This window comes from Oncorhynchus kisutch, linkage group LG8, assembly GCF_002021735.2.
Source record: "Oncorhynchus kisutch isolate 150728-3 linkage group LG8, Okis_V2, whole genome shotgun sequence".
NCBI classification, from domain to species: Eukaryota; Metazoa; Chordata; class Actinopteri; order Salmoniformes; family Salmonidae; genus Oncorhynchus; species Oncorhynchus kisutch.
The window spans coordinates 60,940,569-60,953,283 of NC_034181.2; the positions used below are offsets into that span (position 1 = coordinate 60,940,569).

The window sequence follows — 12,715 nt, forward strand, 5'->3', positions numbered from 1 at the left end:
TATCTCTACGCAAAGTCTAGACTTATTTTCCTGCAGGCTATGTAGGAGTATTGCAGTTTGGGGCGCCTACGTGTCCAAGCCTGTGGTGAACTATGCATTAGCTTTATGAACAGTTTGTTAGGAATTATCAATTAAAGGTGTGATTAATTAATTGGCAGACGAAAAGTGTTTTTGAATTAAAAACAGAATGCAATGTTCTATAAATAGTGTCAAATTAGAAAAAAAGTAACCATGGCTGTTCTTGTGTTATCGGAAGACATTGAAAACCGTGCTTTGAGAACGGAGAGTTTTCAGAGACCGGAATTACTTTTTTTGCACGTGATGATCCAGGGGTCTCCCAAGAAATGTTCTGTTAGATTTGTGCGCATATTTAGCACCTAATCTGGAAAGGAAGACATACCTGATTACAGCATATCATTCAGCCGCATCCTGCCACAAGTGATCGAGCCGATTCTACAAGTATTGTCCACGAGATACATTAGTTTCCCATTTACAGCGTATTGTGCATGTAGCACGAGATACATTTGTTTCCCATTTACAGCTGATGAACAGGCACATAAAACCAAGTTTGTCCGCTCATTATTTTCCCAGGGGTCATAGGTGAAGTTGACTGCGCGCACATTGCCTTACGCGCACCGTCTGTAGATGAACATGTACAGTACACTACCGTTCAAAAGTTTGGGGTCACTTAGAAATGTCCTTGTTTTTGAAAGAAAATCACATTTTTTGGTCCTTTAAAATAACATAAAATTGATCAGAAATACAGTGTAGACATTGTTAATGTTGTAGATGACTATTGTAGTTGGAAACGGCAGATTTTTAATGGAATATCTACATAAGCGTACAGAGGCCCATTATTAGCAACCATCACTCCTGTATTCCAATGGCACGCTGTGTTAGCTAATCCAAGTTTATAATTTTAAAAGGCTAATTGATCATTAGAAAACCCTTTTGCAATTATGTTAGCACAGCTGAAAACTTGTACTGATTAAAGAAGCAATAAAACTGGCCTTCTTTAGACTAGTTGAGTATCTGGAGCATCAACATTTGTGGATTTGATTTCAGGCTCAAAATGGCCAGAAACAAAGACCTTTCTTCTGAAACTCGTCAGTCGATTCTTGTTCTGAGAAATGAAGGCAATTCCATGCGAGAAATTGCCAAGAAACGGAAGATCTCGTATAACGCTGTGTACTAATCCCTTCACAGAACAGTGCAGACTGGCTCTAACCAGAATAGAAAGAGGGGTGGGAGGCGCCGGTGCACAACTGAGCAAGAGGACAAGTACATTAGTGTCTAGTTTGAGAAACAGACGCCTCACAAGTCCTCAACTGGCAGCTTCATTAAATAGTACCCGCAAAACACCAGCCTCAACAGTGAAGAGGCGACTGGCACGCTGGCCTTTTCTAATCAATTAGCCTTTTAAAATGAACTTAGATTAGTTAACACAACATGCCATTGGAACACACAAGGGATGGTGGCTGATGAAGGGCCTCTTGATATTCCATTAAAAAAATATATAAAAAATTAATCTGCCGCTTCCAACTACAATAGTCATTTACAATGTCTACACTGCATTTGATCAATTTTATCAAAATATGCTTTTCTTTCAAAGACATTTACGTGACCCCAAACTTTTGAACAGTAGTGTATATGTTAAGATCTGCGATGCCCATGTGCAACTACTCAATGTATGCTCCACGCATGACTTGTTCATTCTGCGCCACAGCAGAGTAGGCCCACAATTTGGCACACAGCAGAGCAAGATTGGTTGTGGTGCGCACCATCGGACTGCTGAATGGCAGGTGTCATTACCTTGAGGCATCAGGTGGACAAGTCTACAAGCCAGAAGGTAACTTCATTTAATAAAAATAGAAAACATAAAATTTGTCGACTTGTAACATACCAACATGTTATTGAAATGGCACACCAAGGTTCTGGCCAAATAGTTAACATGGCCCTACAGTTACCGAGATGTCACCTTGAAGCTTGTTAAGTTTTGTAGCAATGCTAGTGTACACTAATGGAATCAGCTAAGTCCTATCATTGCCACTAACATTGCAACGAAATGTGAACAGATTAAGGGGACATCTCAGTAACTGCAGTGCAAGTTTGACAAGAACATTGGGGTGTGCAATTTCAAACCTAAATATAAAAAGGTTTGCCTGTTTAATGAATGGTTTCCCTCCCCAGTCAAAGGTGACAAGTGTAATACTGGCATGTGGTGTGAGCCACAACATAGCCCTAAGGCATGGAGAGTAGAAGAGACACCCAAGAGCCTCATAACCCACCACCCAATGGAGCACCTGCCCCAGCTGATGCAGTGAGGAGGAGGTAGGAGCTCAGAGATCTGCGATAAGAAACAGAATGCCAGACAATATACAAAGAATAGTTTTTTTTTTTTATTAACGTAGTGAAAAATAGTCATCAATTGCATTATGTAAATGAAGTAAAACCCTGTGTATTCTTCCAACTTCAGTCACAATCTGCCCAACCAATGCGTTTAACACTTTCTGGGTTTGCAGGACTGAGGTGGTCAACACACAAACTGTAGACGTGGACAGACCCTCAACCCCTGTGGGTGGCCAAACAGTCCCTCACTCATGGCAGCTGCGGGTCTGCGATGTTTGGGAACCGGGGCCTCACGGATTGGGAACCGGCACACAGACCCTCCACACCTGTGGCCAAACATTTAGCACCTGCTGATTTGGGAGCCTCACGCACTTTCTCCCTGGGTGGAGGGGCCACCCTCAACCCCACGCACGGGCTGCAACACAGCTTCCTCCATTTCTATGTGAATTAAAATAAAATCAGTGTGTATTGTATAAAAGTTACTGACAACCACAGTTACACATTCTCTTAATTACCTACCTTTATCCAGTGATGCTGTAATGAACACGATGGGAGACAGCTGGTTTCAAGCGCAGGGCGCAGCAGGTGTTTTTGTAAAGGACCACAGGAGGAGGCAGGTAGCTGGGTCTAGGGGCAGGCAGAAGGCCATACACAGGGGGTCCAAAAAGGCAACAGTACAAGCAGGGAAAAGGCTAGTAACATCGTCTGGGAGATCAGGCAACAGGTTGATAACAGTATATCCGAAAGTACAGGCAGGGACTAGGCAAAATGCGTCGTTAGTTTTTGCCTGCTTCACTATCATACTCGGGAGGCTTTAGATTACGGGGAAAAACAGAGCTCCGAATAGAAGTGTCAGGTGCAAAGAACTGAACTAAATAGTGTGATAATGAATTACAGGTGTGTGAACAGGTGATCTGGAAAGTGAGCTGCGTTCTGGGGATCTACATGTTCGAGAGTTGGAAGCAGACATTACAGATGCAGTCGTAGGGGTTTCGCGTGCCGACTTCACCGTTTCCGATGTTCCTGCTAAACGATGTAAAAATTGGGATTAAACCATATGAAAAATAAAGCAGAAGAGCTCAAATAGAAGAAACCTTTTAAAAAATGTTTTTTTACTGTCGCCATCGGGGTATGTGCCAGTGTATGCGCTTTAACCAATGATTGCCCCGATGCCCTGGTCCATTTGGGAGAGCTCCGGCGTGCCAGGCCCCCCACCCGTTGCCTTAATGCTGCGGTTAATGTATATGCTATTATTTTTCCCCCTTGCAGTAGTCAGACCATTTCTCTTTCACATCAGCCACAGTTCTGTCTTGTTGCCCCACCTCGTTCACTGCAGCGGCGACACACTCCCAAGATACCGGTTTGGCTTCGTCAACCCACTATTAAGGCCACCGAATAATGCGTGTTGCCTGTCTTCAATCTCCTCTACCACAGCCGTGATCGCGAAGTCCAAAAGGTTAGCTTTTCTCTTTTGGTCAATGGCTATTCCTGACTAAACCCTCATTTGTGCTAGCATTCTATAAGGGGGAATCGCTGATTGGAAGGCACGTTCAGGTGCCATCAATTCTAAGTCAATTTGAGATTTATAGATCACAGGTACGTAAATTACAAATGGCTTCTTAGAACCTGCGTAAGCAAGGTAGTTTATACTCAGTATCTTTTATGAATCGAATGTAAGCACACCGTCAAATGATCTTACAAAGTTCAAGTATATATCTAAGACTTTGTTTTATGAATGAGACCACAGAAGATTTTTAAAAAGTAAAGTGTCTCGCTTGATCAGGTTTGGTTATGAAAGACGTCAACTTGCAGGGTGTGGGCTGTATTACTGATATGCATGACACAATGCAGCATTGATTTCACAACTCTGAATTGTTCTAAGTTCCTCAAGTTGTGATCTTGAAGTAGTAGGCTAGACGTAAGTTTGAAGTCTGGCATAAAGCCTGTTGTCGCGAACTTTGAATATAGTAAAATATATTTTTTGACAAAGCATCCCACCCTATACCCCACAATTACTACCCCTCTCATGGTCTTCAACTACAACAACGAAATACCTCATTCAATATCTCCTCCACCAGCTTGCTATTAGTGAAGCTCAACTTGTACCTTTAAACATTTAATTAGTTTCAATAAAATGGGAAGCAAAGAACAGCAGACATGAAACCCCATAGTCTCACTCAGGCGGAGGCCCCCAAGTCCCCATGAGTTTCAAAGTCGGGCGTTCTCAGCTTAATTGTGCCCCACTTATTTTTAATTAAAGTTCCCTTTGTGTGGTTTAAATGGTGGCTAGGGAGATGACATTAAGTAAAGGGGATTCGTCCTTGTTCTGTCAGTGGTTTAATGAAGACATACTGTTTTTTTCCATGTACTGACGTCACAAACTCGTTGTGTGGAGTCCAGGATTTTTTTATTCAATCATTATTTTACCAGGTATGCTGACTGAGAACACGTTCACAGCAACGACCTGGGGAATAGTTACAGGGGAGAGGGGGGATGAATGAGACAATTGTAAACTGGGGATTATTAGGTGACCGTGATGGTCAGATTGGGAATTTAGCCAGGACACCGGGGTTAACACCCTTACTCTTACAATAAGTGCCATGGGATCTTAAATGACCTCAAAGTCAGGACACCCGTTTAACGTCCCATCCGAAAGATGGCACCCTACACAGAGCAGTGTCTCTAATCACTGCCCTGGGGCTTTTTTTTTTTTTTTTAGACCAGAGGAAAGAGTGCCTCCTACTGGCCCTCCAACACCACTTCCAGCAGCATCTAGTCTCCCATCCAGGGTCTGACCAGGACCAGCCTTGCTTAGCTTCAGAAGCAAGCCAGCAGTGGTATGCTGCTGGTGATGAGCTTCTGCATGATCTCCTAGCAGTAACACTGGGGTGACATATATACCAGACAGACCAACACTTCAGTATTCTGTCCCTCTGGTCATTCTGTTATTTCAAGCTACACTGAGCATCGTGTTGGCACAGGAGCCTAAACTTACTGCTGAACTTAATTGAAGTTTTGGGTGACATACACGCATCAATTGGCGCTACCGACACATCCCCCTCCTGTAATCAGAATCTGTCTTGCTGAGTTCTAAAGCATCCTCAGTGTTAGTCCTAGCAGATCTCTGGCGCCCCCTGTCGACCAAACACGGAACAACGGCTTGGCTCTACCTATCAACCTCTAACAGTGAGAGCTGTTTATTCCGCTAAAACACATTTTTAAATACCAAATGAAGGACTCGTCTCTCAAACTCGTGCACAGTTTAAGTACATATTTTATTAATACTGGAATCATCACAGTGCGTTTTGTTACATTAGCAGTGACTAAACCAAATTGAAAGGATTAATAATATAAAAAGAAAAACTTATCAGCGAAAGAGGCAAAACAGCCTTGGAGAAAAGGGCACAATAAATTAGAGAGGAGAGAAATTAGCAGACAGAAAACAGCACCTGTAGCGTTACGTGACTCCATTGGAGGGAGTTTTGTACAAAAAAACATATGCGCACATATCTCTTCACAATAACGTAATGAAAATAATGACTTCATAAAAACTGTGGCAAGGGTCATGTTCATAGATGCATTGGTTTAGCTTTAATATTGGATTGGGCTTTGGGAAGAGGAAGAGAGAAGAAACCACAGAGAATCCACAAGTGATAAGACATTCAGTTCTGTTACCATGGCACCTGGAAACGTGAGTCGTCACCTCCCTGCCTGACTACATCTCAGGAGCTGACAGAGTTGAGTTAACGGATGGTGACATCGTTGTGGGGTGACTTTGTTGGTCTTTTTAAATAGACGGGGACAGGCTGTGTGTGGGTGGGAGAGTGGGCGTGTAGCCACCTTGTGTCGAGGCAGAGTCTGTTTCTCCATCAGTGTCAGAGATCCTCAACATACGTCAGGGCAGACTTCATGAGAACGAAGACACACCAACGCAACACCTGTAGACAATGTAAACACACTACTCCTAGACCACGTACAGTATAACCTCCATACATGACCTACACCCCACAGCTACCCAGCTTGATTCAATCTTTGCCCTGACATATGCTTGAACATATGAATTATAAGCTAGTTAAAGGAAGAGGGGCTTGGGCTGTTTGGCTACCTTACAACGGCATAAAGTGATTTGCAAGGTCACAGTACGGCTGTGCGCACTGGTCGGACACTAACACCAGCCTAGACTATAAAGGCATACAGTCATCCACTTTCTAATGTTATTAAAGTAATAAGGCTGATTAACCAAGCTCTTATCCAGGATTAAGAGGGGAGGACAGGTTGACCTGTGTTAGGCAAAGCATCATGGAGACCCAAATGAGACCTATAGACTCCTGTTACATATCCAGTATCCTACATTATGAATGAGTTCCATTGTTATTTCTATATAGCTTAGCGGGGGGAGTATTAAATCACACACAGTGAAACTCACAAGGCAATGAAAGCACATTTTCTCTATTATTGAAATTGTGAAAGTGATCTGCATAAGTATGCAAAAAGCTATTTAAATAAGTGTAATTTGCGACCGAGGCTGTATTGCAGAGACACGGAAGTGAAAAATACATCTCTACACAGCACTGTGCAAACCTCACTCGACATGAAGAGAAAATTGTATTATGCTAAAACACTCCCATCAACCCATTTGCTCCATTCCCCTCACGACAGCGCTAACACTATGGACACACCACCCGTGGTAAGCGCAGCAGGATACACAGACAAACAACTCACCCGATTTGAGAGAGAGAGAAGTCACATGGGCACTTATCGCAAATTAACACTCACTTAGAGTGAAGCTAAGGTTTAATTTAAATTATTTCATTAACTATAATCCAGCCAGCATGAGACATCATATCATGTTCTCATGGAAGTGTTGTTCTTCTAATGTGAAACTAGCATTTTATTGTGACGACACAGTTATTCCCCGTCCTTGCATTAGCACCCAGCGGGAAAGTGTTTCAGTCAAAGTCCTGTTGGGAGTTTGGGCTTGGCTCTGGCTTAAGAGCTGATGCTGAGGCAAGCTATGGAGTGAGCTGCTAGTAGGAGTTTGGGCTTGGCTCTGGCTTAAGAGCTGATGCTGAGGCAAGCTATGGAGTGAGCTGCTAGTAGGAGTTTGGGCTTGGCTCTGGCTTAAGAGCTGATGCAAGCTATGGAGTGAGCTGCTAGTAGGAGTTTGGGCTTGGCTCTGGCTTAAGAGCTGATGCAAGCTATGGAGTGAGCTGCTAGTAGGAGTTTGGGCTTGGCTCTGGCTTAAGAGCTGATGCAAGCTATGGAGTGAGCTGCTAGTAGGAGTTGGGGTGGATAAGAGGTTAAAAAAGAAACACGTTAATTTATTGAGAGTATAAGTGGGGGTAGCCCACTGGGCAAAATCTGGTTAAATCAACATTGTTTCCACGTCATTCCAACCCCCCAAAAAACTATGCGTTGAATCAACTTGGAAAACGAATTGGATGTGCAAAAAGTCATCAATGCATGGGCATCAGTCTTTTTCGCACCCAACTTTTAACAAACATTTTTTTTATTGATTTAATGTTGAATTATTGTTAGATGACAACTCAACCAAATGTAAATCGAATCTAGACGTTAAACTGACATCTCTGCCCAGTGTGAGGATGGCGAGAAGCAAGTGATAGTGAGGAAAGAGGGAGAGGCCTTCACATACCCAGAGACAGCCCAGCTGTGGGGGTGTGAGGGAGTGAGGTGACTGCTAGTCATCCACCATGGGGTCTTGGAGAGTGTCACCTCATCCCAGGCAGAGAGACAACCAAGACTGACATCCCTGTAGTTCCTCTGTAGGGGTCCTCTCAGTCTAACACACACTAGCAAACGGCCCAGTCTCACTCGGTCTGTCTGTCTCTGTGCCACATCCTGTCTTTCTCTCGCTCTAATGCTCTGATAGAAGTGATGGTTACATAGTTGGGGGCTGGGGAACGGTAAGGAGCATCACACACAATCAGAATGAAGCAGAGTAATTCAAGCATGACAAGAAATTGGAACAGAATAATTGCCAGAGTTAAGTCTGCACAGTTAAAAAGACAGTAAACATTTCTTCAGTAATGTGAAGTAAAGTGAGTTAAACTTTTGTTTTTTGTTCTAGCAATTTGACCTGTACAATTAGTGTTCAACTTCTTAAACAGTATATGTATGTATATATGTATATATAAATATACATCGTTCTGACCTGTGCTTTGCAGACATTCTCTGGATGAGCATCCTCGAGAATGCACTGTGCCACGGGAGGTCACATCCACCCTGGGACACGCCCACCAGACTGCTGGTCTCTCCCCTTCCTCCGCGTCACACCCACCCACACATACCCTCTTACAGAGCCCCTTGCGGAAGTACTATTTCAGCACTCCAGCAGATGAGCGATATTCTACAATACCAGGTGTTTCTCTCATCTTCTCAAAGCAGACCCTTTAAAACAGCCACAGGCATTTCTAAAACAGTGCTCTATTTAAGCTAAATAAATAAAAACATTTTTTTTAACAAAATAAGCATCGAGATACATTTTGTAATGGTCATTGTCGTCAAGGTGAGGACATCAACATTCACTGCTAGGGAGCATTAGGCAGACATCCATGAAGTTCATCACTACCCTACAGTACAACGGTCAGAATAATGCTCTCTCTGCCTGCTTAGATCCTATATCACTGTGATTCATTGTTCTCTGGAATTATTATTTTTTTCATTGACAAAAGTAAGACTACAGCATAACATTATTGCAAAAATATGGCAACATAATTTTATGAAAGGTTACTATATATTCATACAGTTTCTAGTCTTGACTTCCACCTGTGCGTCTGACTCTCGACTCGGGCTTACAGTATGAACAGGCAGTGAAATGCTCATTCCATCTCTCTCCGCTGCAGCAACTCTCTTCCAGCTAACTCTGTAAACATAAATATCCGCCTTCTTCTTCTGGCAACACCTTACATTATCCACACTGTTTCTCCCTGGCTATAGTTACTTTCATTCTAATGTCTTTAGCAAAGCCAGCTCCCGAGTAAAGGCTGCACATGGTTCATATGAGCTATGGATCTCATGTTTGAGACTCACAACAGGTGATGACTAGTACAGCAGCTTACCATCCCCCTCTTTACATAAATGTTATGATCTACATTATAAATCAGTTTTTTGGGGAATTCAACCTTTTCAGCATGGACCCATTGTACATAACCATGCCTCCAATGGCGTATCCTTCCGTTCCCATTTCCCACCTTTCTTTATCACTTCCTTTTTCGATCTTCCTATTCTCTCACCAATTGAACTGCTTCACTCACTGGTCTGTGGCACGCACTCAGCACACCGCATGACAACCAACTGTCTCAGTCCCCCAGCACCCTCGTCTCATCACATAGCGTGACCACACTGACTCCTAGTGGTCACACTAGAAACTAACCTTCAAAGTGCTTCAGTTTTCTAGGATTTTTCAGATTTTTTTAACACATCAGGCCAGGACTTGAGAAAAGCCAATGGCCAGAGTTAGACAGCCACTGTCATGTGTACTTGAGCATGCCTGATGATTGCCTGCAAGTTAAAAAAGAGAACCTAAACCTAAGATAACAGCTTCTGTTTCTCCTCCACTCCGCAAGCAGAAAATAAAACCCATTTATTGCTCCATTTCTTATTAACATGTTCTCTCTGGATTTAGAAAATATATACGCCTGGCTTCATTTTGTAGCTTCTCATACAGTGGTAACAGGAAATCAAATGTCACAATAAAAACAGTCCACTGGGCACAGATGTCAATTCAACGTCTATTCCACGTCGGTCCAACGTCATTTCATTCAAATGATGTGGAAACGACGTTGATTTAGCCAGTGTGGGCCCCGTGTGAGGGTAACAACAAACGACACAGAGGAGAGAATCCCCACCCTCAAATACAACCGGCTGACCTGCAGCAGAACTCTGCCCACCTCTTACACGCGCGCACACACACACACACACACACACACACACACACGGTTAGCCATGGTTTAAAGCTAACAGTGCATTGTCAGAGCCTTGTGGCCCGGGCTAAAGGGAGAGATGGGACCCCCTATTGACCCCACTTTTCATCTGTCTCTCCGCCACCTGCTTCCCTCTGTTTTACTCTAGAATGGGGGGGGGGGGGGGGGGGGGTAAGAGGTTGGGTGAGGAGTGGGAGGAGGTGGAGAGGGTGGCTGGAAGTCCAGGTCCCTATAAACAGTCTCTCACTCAGCAGTCAGTCCAGACAGAGTCTCTATATACAGTCTGAGGATCCCATGGTGATGGTGGTGCTAATTAAACAAACATGCGCCCAGACACGACAGTTATAGTGGCCAGAGCCTGTCATTATTATTCATCATTTACTTTTTCATTATCAGCATTATTATTGTTATTTATCATTTACTTCTAATTAAACTTGTTTTTTTTGTAATCTTCTGTTGTCATATTCACTTCTTTACTACAGAGTCAGTACTGTATGTAGTGGTTGGGGCACCACGGTGGGTGCAGGCTGCGCTCCCTCCACACCGCTGTGGACCATCACAAAATCCTGGGCGCTGACCTGTCGTTGGAGACGGTCTTGCGGAGCCGCACACCCCTGCGGATGGACACCAGCACATCGGTGCCTGACCCGGTGGCCTGGGGGTCGTGCTGGGGGGCCGGGCCAGGTGGGGGGTCATCAGGAAGGTTGGGGAAGGGGAACTGTCCCTCCCCAAGGGCATGGGCACTGGCCACCAGCTCTCCTATCTTCTCCACCAGGCTGTGGCGGTTAGCGGCTATCATCTGGTCCTCCTCAGAGCCGTGCTGGACATACACACTCATCTCCATCGCTCCCCCAGACCCCCACGCTGTGTTGGGCAGGCTCAGACGCTTGGGAGAGGCCTTCACATACTCCAACGTGTTGGGGGAGGAGTCATCCGCCACGTAGAACACGCACTCCTCACTGCCCACACGTACCGGAGGCCCGGGGTACCCCCCAGGAGCTTCAGGCACCGTGGGTGTCTTCACTGGCACTATGGGGGGGCGGATAGGGATGGGGCCCGCGTTGGACAGGGTGCGCCTCACACCCGGCTTGGTGGATGGGGTTCGGCGGATGGTGGCAGTCCCAGGGGTCCCAATGCCCCCTCCCCCTCCAGGCACTCCGCCCTGGGCCCCACTGGGCAGACCAGCGGTGCTGGCCGGCCTCTTGGTCTGGATCATGCGGCGGTAGTTCTGGCCGATGTTGCTGTGGCGGGGGATGGTGGAGGACTTGTCAAAGTCAGTTGATGCCTCACCTTCGGCATCTCCATTCACAGAGTAGCAGTCATAATCCGACCCTGGGGGAGAGAGAAAGACGGGAGGGATGTGGTGTGCTATTCAGAGTGTTGCATCTCGGTGGAGAGCTACCAAGTAAAGGGATGTGTGTACTCTTTAAGTTGTGAGTGGGTATAGTACATGTCTGTTACCTTGAGAGAGGACAGTGAGTGCATTCTCTGTTGGTTAATGTAAGTGAGGTTGACTTTTGTATGCATTGGTGTTTACTCTACGAGAGAAGGAGTGTACGTGTCAGAGTGGTACCCTGAGAGGGGATAGTGTCCTCGGAGCAGGAGGGCGTGGTGGTCTGGGTGCTGTAGCCACTAGAGTACTGCAAGGAGTCCCTGTTGCTCTTCTGCTGCTCCATGCTGAGACCACGGGTCAGGACCATGGCCAGGTCACTGGCTGCTGGAGACACCTCTTCGCCGTGCTGGGAGGAAGCAACAACGCATTGTCATTTAGCAGACCCTCTTATCCAGAGCAACTTACAGAGTGCGTACATCAGAGTACTTTTCTTCGTACAGGTCCCTCATAGGAATTGAACGCACAACTCTTCCTCTGAAAGCTTCATGCTCTACCAACTGAGCTACACGTGACTAGTGGACTAACACGGGACTAACGCATGATTAGGATGATAACTAAGTTCAAGGTTTCCAGAATCGTATTGCAATCTAGGATCTAACTGTATCGCAATCAATTGCCTTTGAAAACACATCATACGGTAGGAGCACGGGACCACTACCAAGCACAACGGACAGACTATAACCACCAAAATCCAATTTGGGGTTAAAATACAACAGTTGTGATATAGCTGAATGTGTCTTGTATTCACACCATTGTGAGATAAATCTCTGTTACCTTGGCAGCGATGGTGGCGGGGGTCATTCGGGGCCTCTGGACATCGTCTGGGTGAGCACCAGCATATCCCTGGGAGCCCGGGGATACCTCGCTCTCCCTCAGCCTATCCAGGGGCTCCTTCCGCCGCTGAAGCGTGCCAGCCAATGGCTGCTCATAAGATCCTGCCTTGGACCAATCCTGAAGAGGTGGGGGTTGTTAATAAGAAGCAGTGAAAAGCAACAGAGTGAACTCTCTAATGAGAGAGACCCGTTCACTA

At 45.2% G+C, this 12,715-nt stretch overlaps 1 protein-coding gene and 1 long non-coding RNA gene across 8 annotated transcripts in view; both read right to left on the minus strand.

Annotated features, from left to right (window-relative positions):
- Positions 1-2,377: 2,377 nt before the first annotated feature.
- LOC109895017 (uncharacterized) lies at positions 2,378-3,904 on the minus strand. Of its 2 annotated transcripts, XR_002255924.2 has the most exons (3): positions 3,466-3,903; positions 2,869-3,375; positions 2,378-2,787 (listed from the first exon to the last, which is right to left on the minus strand). It is a non-coding gene; the product is annotated as an uncharacterized LOC109895017 (long non-coding RNA). The 2 variants fall into 2 exon arrangements; XR_004210864.1 differs by having other exon boundaries at positions 2,869-3,904.
- A 1,701-nt stretch (positions 3,905-5,605) lies between these two features.
- LOC109895284 (protein MTSS 2-like) overlaps positions 5,606-12,715 on the minus strand; it is a 70,231-nt gene continuing 63,121 nt past the window's right edge. For all 6 annotated transcript variants that reach the window (XM_031830762.1, XM_031830760.1, XM_031830761.1 and 3 more), the window contains 3 exons: positions 12,460-12,636; positions 11,866-12,031; positions 5,606-11,624 (listed from right to left, as the gene is read on the minus strand). In XM_031830762.1, coding sequence (XP_031686622.1) covers positions 10,849-11,624; positions 11,866-12,031; positions 12,460-12,636 — 1,119 coding nt within the window. In that variant the 3' untranslated portion in view covers positions 5,606-10,848. The remainder of the gene's footprint in view (positions 11,625-11,865; positions 12,032-12,459; positions 12,637-12,715) is intronic.